The 19,730-nt window shown below is 45.7% G+C and overlaps 1 protein-coding gene across 1 annotated transcript in view; it reads right to left on the bottom strand.

The window, feature by feature from the left end:
- The window catches only part of Bmp6 (bone morphogenetic protein 6), a 148,487-nt gene that overhangs the window by 4,694 nt on the left and 124,063 nt on the right, over positions 1-19,730 (bottom strand). The window contains exons 3-4 of the mRNA XM_048422993.3: positions 11,337-11,485; positions 10,323-10,520 (exon numbers count right to left, since the gene is read on the bottom strand). Of these exons, the coding sequence (XP_048278950.3) occupies positions 10,323-10,520; positions 11,337-11,485 (347 nt within the window). The remainder of the gene's footprint in view (positions 1-10,322; positions 10,521-11,336; positions 11,486-19,730) is intronic.

Genomic DNA, 19,730 nt, shown 5'->3' with positions numbered 1-19,730 from the left:
CCCCCCACCCCACCTACCTGACCTTGCAGGACAGCCCCCTCCCCCCTGTATTTTCAAATTCACATTAGAAGCCAATTCAGAGCTACCATGGAGGGAAATTTCTTTATTCAGGGCATGAGGGATTCTTATTCTGAATATAGACCCACCTTTCCTGCTGAAAATAACCCATCAATGAAAAAGAAAGAAGAGGAGAGAAGACACAAATTCAGGATTGCAGGAAGCTTAAATAATAGAAAGGCAGGACATACTAAAGCAAGAACATTATGATAAAAGAACAGGGCAGATAGGAAAAGATAAGTGGGTGCAAAAGAAAAAGGAACAAGTAGACTATATAAAAACGATAAGCATTGGAAATAGAATGGAAGACTAGAGTGAAGAATCAGATCATTCATTTCAAGAAACCTTCAAATATAAAAGTAAATGGTAGGAAAATATGACTATCTATAGGAAGACTTGGAAGACAAAATACTAAACCAACATATTTCTGTCTGGAACTCCTGACAACAGTGATAGGGAGCAAGTGATATTTGGAGACCTAAAAGGTTCTATGAATTTCCTAGAATTGAGAAAGATAAACACCTTCAAAGAAAAGGCATGCTGAGTGCTAAGCAGAATAAATAAATTCCTATGATGTCAAACTCCGGTGAAATTAGAGTATATTAAACAGCAAACTTCTCAAAAGTTAACTCAGACTGAAGAAAGGTTACAAAGTAGATTGATGGTAAAATTAACAAAAATATGCATTCAAATATTAAATTTCATTAAGGATAACTCCACTAATATAAAATTTTATACCCAGCTATAAGACCGCCTCACTTTCTTTGGGATCTCTGATCTCTCTCTTTCCTGCCAGCTGAATGCATGGGTTCAGTCTTCAGAATATTCCAAGGCTCTAGGTCCTTGGATTCTTGCAACTGTCCTGGTCAACTGTATGATCCCTGACTTCAGTACTCATCTGGAATGGCCTTAATTTATCTAGTTCTGGATTGTTCTTCCTCTAAACTTCCTCAAAATCTTTTAGATTAGTCTTAGAATCACTGGCTATATAAAAAGTGGAGATTTCTAAATAAATTTCCTTCAGAGATCAGGTGCAGAATAATAAGAAATGTGCATGATCAGGCATGGAAGTACACACCTGTAATCCTAGTATTTAGGAACCTGGGAAATTTGAGGCAGCAGCACTCATCATGAATTCAAAACCAGCCTGGGCTTCAAAATGAGTTCTGGTTCAGCCAGAGCTACAAAGTGATGTCCTGTTTCATACATATATAATCTGTTTTTTTGTTTCTATTTCCTAGCAGAGGGCATAGAAAGCCCTTGGAATTTGCTGACAGGAGTGTCGTTGTTATGTTAACAAGCCCCCCACCACATACCCACACCTATATCCTTCATTGTAGGCCCCTAGAAAACTTCAAGACGGGTGCTGCTCACCAGAAAACCCTAGCACATAATAAGAAAGTTAGAGTTCTGGGCCTGCCTCACCTTTGGAGATTGAGTATAATCATGTGACCAATAATTTGATTGTGTACAACAAAATCCTGTATTCTATGGTTCATACATGGTATGTTGTTCAAAGGTTTGTATGCCGGAAACTTGGTCCTCAGGATAAGGTATGAGGGTAGAAAAAAGTGGGCCTCACAGGAGGTAATGACGTCATGAGGTACCACCTCATAACATGCTACATGCCTTTCTAGTGAATAGATCAGTTACCTTGACAGTAGATTCCTATAAAACAAGGGCACCCCACTGATGTGGGAAGTCCTTCTGTATATGTGTTGCTTTTATTGGTTAATAAATAAAGAGGCTGCTTTGACCTGTGATAAAGCAGAGCTAGAAGAGAAAACTAAACTGAATGCTGGGAGAAAGAAGGTGGAGCCAGTGAGAAGCTATGGAGCTGCTAGAGGAGAAAGACATGGGCTGCTAGCTGGAACCTTGCCAGTAGACTGCGAGCCTCATGATAAAATATAAAATAATAGAAATGGGTTAATTTAAGATGTAAGAGTTTGCTAGCAATATGCTTAAGCTATTGGCCAAACAGTACTGCAAATAATGTAGTTTCTGTGTGTTTATTGTGGGACTGGGCAGGGCAGAAACCTCTGTCAATACCCCATGTTTACTGTCTTCTGTATATATCATTTTCTGTCCTTAGATCCTATCTTCTATCTTGTGACACTTCATGAGGTCTTTATCACATGTACCTGGCCAAACCTTTCAGCTTCCAAACTGTAACCTAAAATAAGCTTTTTCTCATAAAGTACCCAGTCTCAGATACTTGGTTATAGTAACACAAAATGGACTGAGCCACCACATAGAAATCCTGGACCATGAGGCATGGCGACATTCCCAGATGAGTGTATATTCCGAGGCTGTGAGAGAGCCGTGCACCTGGAGAGGGGACAGAAACTCCAGGACCCCAGGCCTTGCTCCACCTTGTTCTAGATTTCCGATTTGGCCATTCCTGAGTTTACAACAAAATGGTAATCATAAAGACAGCCTTCTGGAGAAAATGATTAAATATGAAGGAGTGGGCACAGAAGTGCCTCGACCTGTAGGAAAACCAGACACAAACACGGGTGGCGTGGAGACCTCAGGATAGTTAGTGTCTGGTAGGGCACGGCATTCCTTCTGGGGACCTTACTCTAATGAGCTGGCTTATGTTGGAAGTGAGCTAAAGGTCACCTGGTTGGTCAGCGTGTGATAACTGGGGTGAGAACACAGGAACAACTCCTTCACCCCGGAGTCCTAGCTTCCGCTCTGCAGCAGGCCTAGCATCATGTAACCCAAGAACTCTGTCCACTTCCCCGCCGTCCAGCTGTCTTTGAGCACGCCTGGACTGACTCCCTCAATGCTCAGTAGAGAACTTTCTGGAAAGAGAAGCTATTTCTTTTAGAGCCAGACATTGACGTTTTTGTTATTAAGGACTGGGGCCAGAGAGAGGAAAAGCAGGAATTCAATCCTCCTGTTTCCTTTCCTACAGACATTCTCAGGCCAAGCTTGTGTTTCCTTATAGTTCCATGGTGAGCGCTGGCAAAGAGCGCATAAATATTTGTGAAGATCACTGACCTTTGGGATGCTTGTTTCTGTAGCTCAGAGTTCGCTGCCCTGGGTTTCACGTGGAATGATGCTGACCCAGTTTTTGGTATGTTTTGTTTTTATAGATTGACAGGCAGCAAAAAAAAAAAAATCCTCTTACACATACCACCATTGATATCTGTTTAGAAGAGAGGTCTGAGGAAGACCAGGTTTTAAAAAAATAAAGGGTATGCAGCTAAAATTTCATAAGAATATACCCACTTAAATGGGAGAAAAGAAGAAACCGCAGCTTTGTCCAAGTGGGGGCAGAGGAAGGCGAAGGTACAGAGTTAGAGGCAAAAACAAAACAGTAAAAACACAAAACTTCTCTAGCCCCAAGGTCAGTGTTAGGGCCATGGACAGTGTCTGAGTCACAGGCAGCCTATGCACCAATCTGAGGAATCACCACAGTGCCACCCAAAGGCTACTAGTGCTCCATCCAGACCCCAGGTCAGAACCATCAGGAACAAGTGACATGCTGTCCAGGCAGGTCTGAGCACACATGAGCCACAGGTGCTGTCTGGGGAGCAAATAGAGCCCACGTCTTGTCTTTGGCCTCCAGGATGCCAGGCAGCCAGGGACATGCTGATGTGAACACTTGGTACCAGCCTCAAGACACACCTTCAAGAAGGGCTGGTTGCTATAAGCTTAACATAACAAGCAAAGCCTGGCCCTCAGCCATTCCATATAGTTCTCTGCTCCAAGACAGGAGGGCAGGGCCAGTGAGATGGCTCAGCAGGTAAAGGCACTTGCTGCCAACCATGATGGCCTGACTTTCCAGTTTTCCCTTCCTTTTTCTTCCTTCCTTCCTTCCTTCCTTCCTTCCTTCCTTCCTTCCTTCCTCTCTTTTCTCTCTCTCTCTTCCTTCCTTCCTTCTTTCCTTTCTCTCTCTTTTCTCTCTCTCTCTCTTCCTTCCTTTCCTTTCTTTCTCTTACTTTCTCTTTCTTTCCTCACTCTCTCTTTCTCTCTCTTTCCTTCCTTCCTTTTTCTCCTCTTCCTTTTAAAGAGGACATACTCACTCCTATCCCCCCCCCCCGTCTCCTCAAATGACAAGGACAAAAGCAAAACAGTAGCTTCTATAATGACACGTCTTTTCAGGGGCTTGGCTCTCCTTGCCTTATCTCTCGGCTTCTATGCCCCATCTTATCCAATGGAATGTCTCTGGCTCCCACTCACTCCACCCGTGGAACAACATGCCATTGAGGGGGTGCAGGAGGTACCAGCTCCTTGTGTTGGCACATCAGGCAAGTGCAGGGGAGTCACTAGGCAGAGTTCTGGTTTCAGAAACTTCTTAAGAGGCTGCAGAAGGGCTTGGCCTTCTGTCTAGACTTCTTTTATACTGGTACATCTGTACTAGAGCCATAGGAAGACCCCAGTCCAGTGCAGTTCAAAAATTTCAAGGCTGCACACATGCCACTTCATCAGGATATGACACTGGTCTCTTCTCAGCTACATGCCTTAAAACAGACACGATTTCCCTTAAACACCAAGAGTTCATGAACTGGCTGCGACTTGCTTTCAGTCTGTCACTTCCTGGACTGAGGTGTCTCCTGACTCCCCGGACCCTCGCATGGCTGGTCATCACTATAACTTACTGGGCATCTTACGCCTGCCTATTCTGCTTCATTAAGGTGGAGAATCAAAATGCTCCGGACCAGACCCCAAATGTTTCAGATTTTGGAATACTTGCATTGCATTTCCTAAACCGACCTTCTTTGATACAAAAACTCCCCAAAACGTGAAACTTTTTAAACATGGACAGGATGCTCAAATGGAGTTAGATGAAGTGTTTCAATTTTGGAATTTTCATATTGAGGATGCTCGACCTGGACTGCCTTATCCAATTGCTGACCATCACAGGGAGAGACCTAGGGAGGAGGCAGAAGGGGTCTTCCTGTCTATTGCTCCCCTGATAACTATTATCCTAAATCAATTTAATAGCAAAACCCACACATGATAAAGGTGGGCTTTGAAATGATTCCCACTTTTGAGTCACTAGTACATTTAATACACTCTGAACAAACATCCTTCTCAGCTGAAGCATCGAGAAGCCAAGGTCAGGCTCTAAAACTCTAACTTAAGCTCAAAATGACAAAGAAAACCCCCACCCTCTTTTGAAAAATCAAAACGTTGGCATTTTCAGGCCAAGGCCCTGGCTTCTTCTGAACCATGATGCTCATGGTAAATTGACTCCCTCTACTTCAGCATCCTCAGCCCATGGGAGCCAGAAATGAAGTACCAGGAACACTATAAGATGTTGAGCCCCAATCTGTGACTCGGGGCCCCTGAACTCTACAGCAAAGATTGCACATCATAATGAAGTCATTTAAGACATGTTTTCTGAGACATTCATTCTGGTAACTTCTCTTGTGCTAGTAGCCGACCAAATGGATGCTGGGGGAAATGTAAGGGGCTGGAGACACACACTGCCCACAAGAAGGTCAACAGCATGTGGAACTGTTGGACACTCACGCTTTCCCGAGAGGTTTTAGATGTATGCTCAGGTGGGTGGGAAAGAAACGGAAGGAGAATTTAGTCCCAAGTAGCAATAGAACAATGACAGAACTGTGCCCCAGGAGGCTCAGTCCCGATGACTTGTTATGTCATAGGCAGAAACAACAAGAACAAAATCTCCCATTATCTGAGAGCAGTGATAGCAAAGACTGAACTATAGGTCAGTGGCAAAGCAGTTACCCAACATGCACAAGGTCCTGGTTTCCAAGCCCAGAGCCACCAAAGGAAACACCCCCCTCCCTTGCAAAAAGAAAAAGTAACAGTAAAGTTCCAGTGATCATCTGATAAAACAAAGACCAGTTCAAAGTCACAGCATCAGACTCATTAGATGACTTCAAATGACATCAATGTTCCGCTCCTCCCCAGATGTGTCATGGAGGGCTCTGACAAAGTAGCTGCCACAGAACCAAGAATTGCCAAAGGACATCATCCTTCCAGGCCTTCCATGCATTGACCTCACAATGGACTGGCCAAGTGGCACCGTAGTCCCCCACAAGGCAGAACAGCAGAGGCCAAGAGAAATATTACAGAGAGATCGACAGCCAGTAGAGACTTCGGACTGCAGCGCATGGACCCAGGGCGGGGCTCAGAGCACACCAGACTGGCAAGACCTGGGGCTGGGAAACAATCGCCAGATTCATAAGGATCCCTCCTGGGCTACACAGAGCAACTTGGCCCAGCACCATCAAACAGGTGTAAAAACAATAAAGACACATCCTGAGGCTGTGCAAGCCCATGAGAACAGAACAGCTCAGCCAATGTCCACCACTCCTGTGGAGAGGACAGCTGGAGGGAAGCATAGGCACGTGGGCACCATGCAGGGAGACTTCCCTCCGACCCACTGTCCAGTGCACGTGTCTGCAGGGTCCAGCGTGAAGTCAAGTCCAAATGGGAAGAGCAGGTTGGGGTGGGCTTCAGCGGCCAGGAGGCGGCGGCCGGGCTCTTGGCCCCTTCCTCGTGGTGGGCAGGCCTGGCTGTCTCAGGAATCCACCGCTCGGCTGCTAAAACAGCTGCTTGTCATGTTTCAGCTGATGACAGGTGGTTTGATGAATGAGGCTGGCATCTTTACTCAGGTGCGAGATGTCCCTGGCGGCCTTCTTCTAGACAGGGCCTCTTTGGGAAGAAGGGCCATAGTCCTGGGAGTGTACCATGGAAGAAGTGGGCAGCCGAAGAATAGGAATCTCTCCCTTCAATCTCCTGAGAGGCTTATGGGGCAGGGCGGGCGGGGGGGGGGGTAGGGGCAAGTGGGTGGAGTCACACTGTAGATGGCCTCTTTTCTTGAAGATGAACTAGCTTGCCCGCAACCTCTGGCCCTTCAACAGCCTAGAAGGGAACCTAAAGACACATGTCTATTCTCCAAGCACAGGCCAGATTTCTAAAAATCTTCCTTCTTTTCTTCCTTGGTTTCCCCTGTGGTTTGTTGCTGTTGAGTTAGTTCGTTAGTTGGCTTTAGGGTTTTTATATATTTACTTTGAGACCGTTTTATACTATATCCAAGAATTTTGGCCTCCGGCGCTCTGTAGGCAAGGATGACATTAAACGTCTGATCTTCCTGCCTCCACCTCCCATGTACTAGGATTATGGGCATGCACTGCCACACCCAGTTAACACAGTATAGGGGTCAAACCCAGGGCTCTGTGCATGCTAGGCAGGTACTCTACCCGCTGAAATGCATCTCTAGCCCTAGAAATCCGTTCTTAGGTAGAAATCTCTCCCTCTACACGCCCACTTCCATTAACAGAAACAAGAGCCAAGCGCATAAAGCAGAGCTGAGGGGCTGAATTCGAGTCCCTTCTCAGTTCCCTGGAGGTTCAGAGAAGACAGAGGTGACAGGCCCCATCATCTCAGTGCTTTCTTGGGGGTTTTAAATACGTGAGAACAGAGGGACTTGGCATGGGCCCCTTTGCCCTGAACTACTGAAGGAACACAGCCATCTAGGAGGACTGGGTTGGAAAGTGGAGTAGGGAGGCGGAGAGGCAACAGGAACCCTTGGACCGTATGGCAAATGAGGTCACTAATTAATATCCATAATTAATTTTAACTCATCAGGTTGAAAGAAAAAGTTGAAAGGGAGTTGGGGAAAAGGAACGGGATGACTTTGCTGAAGCCCAAATCCGAGACAACACATTTTCCTAATTAAAAACAACTGGCCTGTGTGCGAGGCGGGCAGCGTGAGTGTTGAGTCAATCATGGGAAATTATCATTTTCAAAAGCAATCAGCACCGCAAGGGTCGCCTCCACAGTCTGAGGTCCTAGTAACCAAACTGGCCACAGTTCCCAGATGAACCCTACCACTGGCTGACTTCATCATCAGGCCCCAGAGGAGAATGTAGACCATTAATTCAATTCAGCAATCTGCCTCCCAGGGGAATAAAGCAAAGCAGGCATTCCTTTTTATTTCTCCCTTCTTTTAAAGCCTCAACCCTGACTGCTTCTAGTGGTAAAGAAAGACCGGAACACCCACGCTATGCAGTGCTTCCAAGAAACACCTTAACGAGGAGAGGCAAAATGTCACAGCACGCTGGGTGGGGGCTACTAAAGGGTCACCTCCAAATCGCTGGCATAAAAGAAAGCTTAGTACATTACAGTCTAAAATCTAGGGGACACGTCCTCCCAAGGAAAAGTGGGGTGCTTTGAGAAGCTGCATTCGTTCTTCCTGGGTTCCAAGAATGACAGCTGCCGTGAGCTGCTGCAAAAATAAACATAGCCTCTAGAAGTGTTTTACTTCCGTGGGATCCCAGGGTGCGCTCTAAGCACCTACTTCGTACAAGTGGCTGTAAGTCATCTTTGAAGGTGATTATGTGCCGTGTGACTGACTGCATTTCACCAAACCCTAACGCTGTGAGGTATCCCGCACCCTCACTGACAGAGGAATGATCTGAAGCACGGGCCCACTGGGCATGTTTCTCCAAAGTCACAAGGTTGCAAGACTGACAGAAAATCTCACTGCTGATACTCAATGTCACACATGTTTTCTGGGCAGTTCAATACCCCAAGGAATCCAGGACTCAGAAGCCCTTGCTCTGAGCGTGAACAATGTTGGGGTTCAAATTCAGTACCACTTAACTGCTATGCACTTGCTTCTAGGAGCTTCCATTTCCCACTCCTCCCAGTGCTAGAGAAGACTTCTGAGAGTTGGAATTAACCCTCAAACACTGGGGACCATTTCCTCTCTCTTGCCCTTTGGATTTGCTGGTCCAGGATAGAACTGAGTACCTGATGCGGGCTTGGCCAGAGTTCTTCCTAGGCAGCAGGGTGATCAGGGTTGGGCACATGGTACAAGCCAGTCCAATAAGCACCAAGGCCTGGCTTCCTGCTGAACCCAGCAAGGGAGAGAACTCTTTATCTGAAGATGAGGTTGCCAAGGTCACCCTGAGACTCTGAGAAACCTTACCATAAACTGACCATCTCTCTGAGGATTCCACCAACAAGAAATAGAACTTTCTAGTACCATCAGTTTCCAACACTCCAACCAAACTGAAACAAGAAACCCTGAATTTCCCAGTCAAGTGAGCCAATAAAATCCATGTTAGAGGCTCTGAGTGAACTATTGCTCCCAGCCAAGAGTTCTGGTGACGTCAACAGAGCATGAATGGTTTGGGGTGTTGGCTTTTGGTGCGGGAGAATTATCTGTATTCTGTCAATCATATTTTAATAAAGCGCTTTTGTTGTTAATTTTGTTGTTTTGTTTTGTGTGCATTGGTATTTTGCCATGGGTGTCAGGTCCCCTGGAACTGAAGTTACAGACAGTTGTGTGCTGGCATGTGGGTTCTGGGAATTGAACCCTGGTCAATTAAGCAGTCAGTGATCTTAACCTCTAAGCCATCTCTCCAGCCCTATAGATCATGAATGTATAACACTTCTTTTTAAAAATATTTATTTATTTATTATGTATACAATATTCTGTCTGTGTGTATGCCTGCACCCCATTACAGATGGTTGTGAGCCACCATGTGGTTGCTGGGAATTGAACTCAGGTCTTTTGGAAGAGTAGGCAATGCTCTTAACCTTTGAGCCATCTCTCCAGTCCCCTGTATAACATTTCTTAATGGAAACTGAGTACTCCAAGTCGGAAAAGCACAGGCTGATGGGTGGTACTCAAAGCGCACTAAAGATACTGTATAAAATTAACATACAGTTAAATGTACATAAGGCAAATGGGGGATATAAATTAACTTTGTCATCAGGCATAGGTCTTATCCCCAAGAAATATCATTATGTATATAATGCAAGTGCCTCCAAATCTGAAGAACAGAAACATCTGAAACCTCTCTGGCCTCAAGCAGAAGACCTGGACTTGGTTCCCAGCATCCACACGGCAGCTCACAACCATCTCTAATTCCAGGGGACCTGGCACATCACCTATCCTTCATGGGCACCAGACACACATGTGACACACACATACAGGCAGCACATTTATGAATTAAATAGAACAAATCTAAAAATGAAAGTAATTGGGGTGTTCCCATGATTTTTGTGGGAAGGGGAAAAAAAAGAGTTACAGACATCCCATCCTCCAGAAAGATGCTTATCAGAACCAAGGGGCAATGTGGATGCCTGCAACTCCAGTCTTCGGGTAATAGCGCTCTGTGCTGAGGGGCCTAGGATCCCATATAGGGATCTGTGGCCGGGACATTACCACCATTGCCACTGTATTTGCTGAGCAGAAGCTGTCCAACACCTGGGGCCACAGGTACTTTTGTCCTAATGGGCACCAAGACTCTGTGCACACTCACCTGAAGCACTGGAGCCCCGGGACACGTCCTGTGACTGGGTGGAACGGTTGCGACTCTGCTGCCGACGCCGACCGGAGACTGACCGGGTGGTGCGCACGTGGACCTCGCTCACCTTGAAGAAGGCCACCATGAAGGGCTGCTTGTCGTAAGGGCCGTCTCTGCCCACCAGGCCCGCCGCGCGGGGGTTGACGTGGAGTCCTTTAATGCAAACCAAAGCCCACCCCTCTTTACTCCACAGAACCTTCGTCTCAAAGCTACACAAAGACGCGGCCTTTCCTAGTCTTCCGTGTGCTGGTACAAGTAGTAAAGAGTGGGAAACGGGGGCAAGGCCCCACACAGTCTCCCACCCTAGCTGGCTCAAAATGGCCTCCCCGAGTACAGAATCAACTAAAGGACTGCGTGCTCTCGCTTCTGGTCCTTTTATTCGTCAGTGTTCATACTTCCTTCCTGGCCATATTTCTCCCCACCAATGGAATGACTGTGAGGGAGTTGAACAACTGAAGCAGGGAGCCAGTCAGGAGGGGAAGTTTCCTCACGGGACAGTCAAGATTCTCATGACTTTGTAGGCTCTCCTTCCCCCTCTCGTTCCTTCCAGTTCTATCTTTTGGTGCTGGGTAGAACCCAGAGACTCACACATGCTAAACAAGTGCTCTCCCTTGCTGAGCTGTATGCCCCAAGTTTCCTGCCTCCTTCTTGGGATTCTCCCACCTGGCTCAGCCTGAGGAAGCTATCTACCCTCCCATTGCTTTCGGCAGCGGCTGGGGTGGATGGGGGATGGGGGCACACAGGACAGGGACAGGGGAACAGTAGGGGACATGGCCTGAGCCTGCTTCTAAGTCCTTGCTAGAAGAAAGGTCTTGTTTTTTGATATGGTGGAGAGGAAAGAGAAAACCAGGTCATCCTGGCGCCGAGGGCTAGGCTCCAAACAATGGTTCTGCCACAGCTGCTACAGAGGAAATGACTGAAAAAGGCTGGCTGCGGGCAGATGCTGGCAGCATGCAAGTCACAACTCACCGTCCTGAGTCACCACACTCAGCTGGAGCCCCATGTTGTGCTGTGGAGTCACCACCCACAGATTGCTAGTTGCTGTGATGTCAAATTCCAGCCAGCCTTCTTCTGAGGCCCACACCGCACGGGTGTCCAACAAAAATAGGTCAGAATCCCTGAGAGAAAGACAGACAAATGGCACAGTGCGTCACCTGCTGTCCTGTGGCGCATTCCCGCTGTGTCTTGTCGTTAAAGGAGGCTGAAGTCAGATCGTGCCCATTTATGTGACCAGCCACAGCTCCGCCCTAAAGGACACCATATAGAATACAGATACAACTTAACTAGGAGAGACCCAGGACATGAGCTATCAGGACCTCCTTAGATTCACTGAGACCAAATCTTTCTGGGAATTAGGATAAATTGCAAATATTATTTCATTTGTCTGACTATTTAGTTTCCTTTTATTATGGCATTGTTTTATTTATGATGCTATTTAAGAGCTTAATTATGGCTAGTGAACTCTAAAAAATAGGAGGTGGTGAACAATAGGCATAAGAGAAGATTAAATCAGGATCTAAACTATGTATAAAAATTATATAAAGATTAAGTCTCGCATCAAATCTCTGCAGATATCATCACGTTATGTGTATAAGATATATGTGAGTCAAAATGAATTTTGCATTTCAATTTAGCAACCATTCCCAAAATATTTCATTATATATAGAAAAATTATCCCCAGTTCCCAGAAACCCTTCTAATCTCATGCAGTTCACACAAAGGATGCTCAACCTTCACTACTTTAAAATAAGCATCACATTCTAATCACCTACATTTACAGCGTATTCTCTTCTACCTTGCTTTACTTAGCTGTTACAATAATCATCCCTGCTGGAGTACCGATATCTCCCTTCTCAGCTGGGAAACTGAGTCTCAGACATGAGGTTACGGTCAGGATCATGAAAGCAAACAAGCATGAGAATTTAGCTCAGCACAGATTCAAAAAGCTTTTCATCACAACAGTTATGAAAAAAGTTTTTCATAACGACAGATTATCTTTTGAGATTATTTCCCAAGACATCCTGTGATAAATGAATAAATTTCACTTCTCAACCATCGGCCTTCTTTGAGGCCAATGCAGCATCTGAGTTCAGAATCTTAGATTCCTGAGATAGGAACTAGGCCTCTCCCTTCCAAGGCAGCTTGGAGCTAGAAGGGAGCAAGCGCTATTGTCATCGTTCCCACGTGGAAACAGTAGGTAGAGTGACAGGGAGTTTACTCAGCTGCTTAGCAGTCTGTCCTCTTTAATGTTCTCCCCCTCGCGGTGGATGGGTCACCCTCCCTGTGGACAGACGGCCCCCAACCTGGGACGGGGGCAGGGAGATGAGGGGCGTTCAGGGAACACAGCAAGAGGGGACTGTGAGTCCAACGCTTTGAAGTGGAGACGCAGAGAAGACAGAAGACCCACTCTGCAAGGTCAGAGACGACCTTCATCCAGAAATAACACAGACGGTATGAACAGCTCTGCGGGAAAACCAGCCCCAGTACCCAAGAAAGCGGAGGCTGTAGTAGTCATGTTAGGGTCAGACTTTGGCCGGCATTCCCCAGAACCGAGATCCAGAGAGAAGTTGAAGGGAGGAGGCCGAGTGTGCGCCTGCGCACCGAGGGTCAGTTGTTAGGTGCAGAGCTCCAGCTACGCAACAACAGGCACCCAATATCTTAGGAAGCGAGATAAGGATGCGGACAAGGGCACCGTGGATATGGCAAGACTGGCGGGCAAGGCTGGCACACAGACCTGGGAGGGGCTTATGGCTCTGATTCTAAAGGGTGGGGTTCGTAAGAAAGGATGGTGAGCCGAACACGGAGGTGCACGCCTGTGATCCCAGCACTGAAAATCGCTGTCTAAAATGGAGATGGAAAACAGAGAAAAAAGAGAAGGGAATAAAGGAAAGAGGAAAGCAGAAATATGGATCTGGGAGCAAGTAAAATTTGAGACAATGGAAAAAGATGTTGGTGAGAAAGATTATTATTACACTGTGGAAAAAAATTAAGTTTATATGGCTTTACTGGCTAGTCTTATGTCAACCTGACACAAGCTGGAGTCATCCGAGAGAAGGGAGCCTCAACTAAGAAAATACCTCCATAAAGTCGGGCTGTAGGCAAGGGCTGTAGGTCTTCTTCCTATTAGTGATCTATGAGTAGTCCAGCCCAATGTGGGTTGTAAGCCAGTAAGCAGCAAGCACCCCTCCATGGCCTCTGCATGAGCTCCTGCTTCCAGGATCCTGTTTGAGTTCACTGTCAATGAGGAACAGTGATATGGAAGTGGAAGCCAAACAAACCCTTTCCTCCCCAAGTTGCTTTGGTCGTGGGGTTTCATCACAGCAGTAGAAACTCTTAAGACAATGGTTTATGGTCATCAGTGGACACCGGGGATCGAGTTTCTGTCGTAACTACTGCAGTTACCTCGGGCACCCAGACTGCATGGTTGTGTCTGCGGTGCCCATTGATCACTATAGTGACGATCATGGCAGTTCTTGATGCTTATGAGACTGGCTAAACAAATGCAGTCCAACAGTTGCTGGTGGTGGGGAAGGGATGCAGCTTGACTTTAGGATGCCTAGGTCCTCTGCAAGGAACATTGGTATGCTAATTCCCTTTCTTACAACTGTGATAAAAATGCTTGACAGATGCAACTTAAAGGAGGGATTACTTTTGGCTCGTGAATTCAGAGGATTTAATCTGTAATTGCTTGGACCCATAGACATAGGCAGAACAGCCTGACCACAGGAGAATGCAAAAGAAGAGAGCCCTTTACTCCGAGGCTGTCTCTCTGAGACAGAGGGTGAAGAAGGGAAGTATGAAGGTATGGAGGGAGGGAAATAGGACTGAGGAAGGAAGGGAGATAGGAAGGGAGGGAAGAGTAGAAACAGGGACAACATACCCTCTGGAATACACCCCAAGCTAGCCTCTGGCTAGGCCTACCACCTCCCAAAATGCCACCACCAGTTAGAGTGTGCCAAGTGTGTGGCACACCAGCTCGTACTGAACATTACATAATCAAACCATAACAAGAAATAACACACAGACTTAAGGTAACAGGACTAACTAGGATAAAATATACATATACACACAGGATACTGTGCTTCCATGGAACACTGTACTAGAGGCTGTGTGTGTGTGTGTGTGTGTGTGTGTGTGTGTGTGTGTGTGTGTGTATGTGTGTATGCATGCATGTGTGTGTGGCAGGGCTTCACACACTATATAGCTCTGGCTGGCCTGGATCTCTGGTAGACCAGGCTGGCCTTCAACTCACAGATATCAGCCACCCTAATATAAGCAGCAGTGAGCAAGACACACTGTCACAAAGTAGACTGCAAGAATTGATGCCTGAGGTTGCCCCTCTGACCTCCACACAGATGCCCACACCACACCTCCTACCTCCCCACAGAAGCTTTCATGAGAAGAGTTCAGGTAACCTTGAAATGAAACCCATTGATTTGGAGGGTTTGTCTGCAGGATCTGGCCACAGCTCACTTACAGAGATGGCCACATATGCAAGTGTCCTTGTCAAGAAGCTCGTCTGGAATATTCCACTAGAAGGAATTCCTTGCAGTATAGTTCTTGGCTTGTGCACCAGGGGCTCATGCTTTATGGCCTCCATTCCCATCTATAAAAAGCAAAGTCTAGAAAAGTCCACGGTACAGGCTGAAAATACCGAACAAGGACTCAGAAAAAAGTAGGGAATCAAAAAACCCAGTGTGTTTAAAGATCAGGGTTGACTACATTTAGAAACAGGGCAGCTAGGGGGTTAGAATTGTGAGCCAGCCTCACACACCAGGGTCATGGTGCTTGAGAGGAGCATGCTGGCAAGTTCCCAGTATGGCTTGCTGTGGTGGCACCCCCAAGACTGTCCTGACTTTGCCCTGTTCCTCCCATTCAAGATCAACAGTGTGTTCAGTGCAAAGACACCACTAACATCCTCGGTAGACTGGGGGCTCTAGCTCAGAGTCAGAGGACTTGCCCAGCTTGGGTAAGGATTCCCCGCCTTAGCCCTGGGGAAATAAGAGTCCCCCAAACCAAACAAGATGCATCTGATTCCTCTTAATCACACTCTGGCAGAGCTAAAATGAGCTAGCTTCAGCTAAGATACTTCTTAAATGAAGACTCCCCATCTGGCCACAGTCACCCCAAGTGGTTATTTGGACTCTTGCTGACATAGCAGACTCAACTCACATAACAACGGCAAAGGAAGAAGAAATCCTAAAACTAAAGAAATCTCTCAGGCACCTTTTTGCGATTTTGATTCTCAACCACCGCTCAAATTCCATTTTGTTTGATAATCAAGGCTTCCAGGTCCAAAGACAGAGCAATGCCACTCTTCTCTGTGTCTCTAGGACGTGAATTTTCACAGGCTGTAATCAACCTGGAAACGCTTTTACCAATCGGCAAAGCTAACTAAAGAGATCTACAAATATTAAAATCAGTCAGCTGGCATTCCACTCAAAGACCTGGAAGGGTCTGGTTGGTAGGCACAACTGTCCCCACAGGGTTCCTCCTCTGACTCAGCTTCCAAGGTGCCCTCCAGGTTGGTAATATTCCCCTGGGTAAAACACCGTGGGCCTTTTCTTCATTCATTCCAGAGAAGGGTGGAGGTGCCCAAATAGCCATCCTCCTGACTGTACCCAAGGTTATGGTGCCCTGTCAGAAACAGCTGTGTTTGCCAGAACTCATTTTATTAGGAAAAAAAATGTTCTTGATAAAGTAGAAATTATTTATTTAAAATAAGCAGATTCATAATGCATGTCTTTGCCGTGTACGGGTCTGGATTTAGTGGAAACACAAACAAAATTCCAATACTGGAAAACTCATTCTAACAAGGAGATTCCAGTTTTTGAGCAGATTAAAAGAAAAAAAAAACAATTGAAGAACATTTGACACTTGACCTTTCCTTAATGTAAGGTACATATCTAAATTTTTGCCACTAGAAAGGCAGAAAGGGAGCTATAAATTTGAAGATAAAGTATTACAAACCAGGATGCACTGCTACACACACACACACACACACACACACACACACACTACATACATGCATACAGGCATACACATGGGTTTGAGAGGCAATGCTGAATAAAATACATAAACTGATCATTTCAATTGAGTTTGAAGCACTTGGTTGTGCTAAGCTTTGACCTTGGTGACTACCATATTCTAAGAAGATGCTGAAATGCCAACAGAGACCCTTTCATCTTCACCCGATACAAAGCGCTTTGCCGTCAGAACAGAAACACAGAAAGAAAATACTAACGGTGTTGCTCCTGTGACTGTCCCAAGAGCTCTTATGTATGTTAGCTCTTCATCAACACCCTAACAGAGACACATGACCAGCACAGCACAGCACAGCACAGCACAGCACAGCACAGCACAGCACAGATTTGGCAAAAGTCGAAGTAGCTTGGTCACCATGGTCACACAGCCACTAGCACCTGCTCTTACCCATCTTCTCTGTCATCTCCAGAGAAGACTGCATCAGACTGCAGAGCTTCGGGCTCAGTAGGCCCAGGTGGGTCTCAAGCAGGCGAACATTTGACAGGCTTGAGAGCGAAGCAGACACTACAGGACTTGGAGAACACTCCACGAGGCAAGGCCCAGAGCATAGCACCTGTTCATTCCGTATTTCACTTCTCCCTTTGCCTCCTCTTAGACCTAGGTTTGGAGGCCACCTACTCTTTCTCCTTTCAGAAACATTGTCCATCAGATGGAAGCTGGGCCACCAGCTAGGTTGTATTATGGACTGGCTATCAAGTTAGACTTCTAAGAAGACTCACAGAGAGATCATGTCTAAAGTTTCAGTATTTGAGAAGAGAGAGGAGGTGGGAAGGGAGTTGTGTATATCCTGGGTTTCTCAACAAGTCTTCTACAGCTACTTAAATAAAACATTGATTCCAGGGCTGGAGTCTATTCCAGCCTGCCCTAGTGGCAAACACAAAGAGAATGAAGAATCTCTATATGCTTTGAGGAAAAATACATCTTAATCTTACCTATTTTAATTTTCTGATTCTACATTTCTCTACCTTTGTCCCATGTAGGGTAACAAAACAGTTAAAATACTGCTAATTTGGTGGGGGGGGAGGAGCTTCATAAAATAATCCTAACCACTAATGCAGTCTGCCTCTCCACATGTATGCAGATGCATGCAATCAAAAGCAATCAGCTCCTAGTAATGAATAATACATGAGGCGTAGTGCACAGAAACCCAAACCCATTTTCCTACCTCATTCAAGCTGACCAAGTATGTAGGCAGTTCCCAAAGACTGCTGCTCTCTCTGGCCACACACACCCCGACTGCTCCCCAGCAGGAAACACTTCGGCATTCATCTGAGCATATGCTGTATCTATAATTTTAATTCTACATTGTGCTGTATGAACAGATCATAGGATCTGGAAGGGAGGCTGGGGACATTCTTGAGCCTGGGCTTTGGTTTCGTATCTCCTCAGGTAGAGAACATTCTGAGTAGAAGGGGTACATACGTAACCAGAGAAGCTAGCTGGTTACATCACCCAAGCTGTAGATGCCCCTTTTCATTGCCCCCTTTTCAGGTGGAAAAGAACAAATACTGAAAGGGTTATTGCTTGCCTGAGGCCCACACTCAGTTGTGAAAGCCAGGTAGGAAAGGGAACATGGTGTGGCTGGGCACCATGATAAAAGTTTTTTTTTTCCCTCCCCAAACAGCAAAAGCAACTTCCCATCCTGATTTTCACAAGGTTGTCCTTCCTTTCAGAAAAGAAACTGTCTCTGGTATCTGAAAAGGTTGAATTCTATCTTTGCTGAAAACTCAACAGCATTTCGTAACAGCACCATCTGCTCACGAGTAGTGCTCTCCTATGAAATGCTTGTCCTGGATCCTGGATCTGGGCCAGCTCCTGGACTCCGGTCTTCTTGGAGATCTACGTTTGGTTCATAACACACATATCAATATCTGGGGGGGATCTGTTTAGAGACTTTTGAACTAAAACGCTAGTAAGACGTTGGTCTCCTAAGATGATGTAGACTTCTGGTTTTGATGTGTCAAGCTAACCCCACCACCCAAAACAAAGGAAGACAGGGGCAAAATCTCAAGTCCGTTTGAAATCATCATAGAGAAGGAAGCTGGGCAGCACATGTGGGGTCAAATTCAAGATCCCCAAGAGGGGCAGGGTGCCAAGGCAAGGTGTTTGCTGCCTTTTTTCATTTCAGAACACTTGTGAATTCCTACAACCAATAAAGCAAAGCAGAAAGCAGGAGCTTGGCACACTGTCATCAGCTAAGGACAAAAATGAGAGTTCAAATGTTGACAGTGATGAAGATGATGACAATGGGTCGAAGGGAGAGAGGACATGAAGGAGGAAGGTCGCAAAGGAAACAGCCTTCTAGAAGTGAACATGTCAACGTGATCTCCGAGGTTTGGATTCAGTTTTCTTCCTCAAGTGCTGGCTGCCATGAACACCAATATTTTCATTTGAGATATTTGCCAAATATGAAGCTGTGTATACATGGGATGAGAAGCTGAGAAAACAAGAAGCAGAAAGAAGCTGTTTGGAAGCTTCAGAGCAAAGGAGGACTTTTGGCAGTTTCACAATGCTGGGAGTTTAAAAAAAAAAATGAGAGTTCAGAGCCCACCAAGGATGACAGCCTCTGGTAAGTATACTAGTCTTGCTGAAAGCCCCCAGGGAGCTAAACTGCAAGAGGAGGGGAACCAGAAACAGATGAGCCTTAGGGAACCCAAAGCCCAGCTTCCTCCGGGACAAAAGGGTAAAATGATTGGCTTGCACTGCCTTGGACTTCCAGAAGAATGTTGAATTCAGTCTGCAAGAAAGCAACAGTGTCTATAACTGTTTTTATTAGATTATACACAAAATTGAATAAACAAAAAAGTTGTCAGGCATATCAGGAAATAAAATCAAATGGAAAACAACAATCAAGGGACTAAAAAGATGATGGCTATAGACCCAGAGGTGATCCAGATACTAGATCCAGATGCAGTGTCCAAATCCAAGCTGTAGAACAGCAACAAATCACCAATTGAACTTATTCCAGGTCTGAAACTGCCTTAATATTTGAAAACCACTTAATGTATGCACACTATAAAGGAGAAAATAAACACATACTCCTATCAAATCGGAATATATGTATGTGTGTGGGTATACACACACACACACAAAAATGTTACATCAATTCTGAACGTTAAAACAAACAACTTTTAGTAAGTTTAGAGGATAATTTCTTTAGTCTACTTAGTTTGAGCATCTATAGAAACATTCATAACAATCATTCTTAATAGTATAACAGCAAATTTCTCACTTATCCCCCACCAAGGTTAGTGAATAAGTAGATGTCAGAACTGCATTCGACTTCTAGCCAGCAAAATTAAAAGAAAAAAACGAAGC

This window comes from Myodes glareolus, chromosome 14 (genome assembly GCF_982192425.1).
Source record: "Myodes glareolus chromosome 14, mMyoGla1.1, whole genome shotgun sequence".
Lineage (NCBI taxonomy): Eukaryota > Metazoa > Chordata > Mammalia > Rodentia > Cricetidae > Myodes > Myodes glareolus.
The sequence above is the reverse complement of the archived record's forward strand: the minus strand, read 5'-3'. Positions and strand labels throughout refer to the sequence as shown.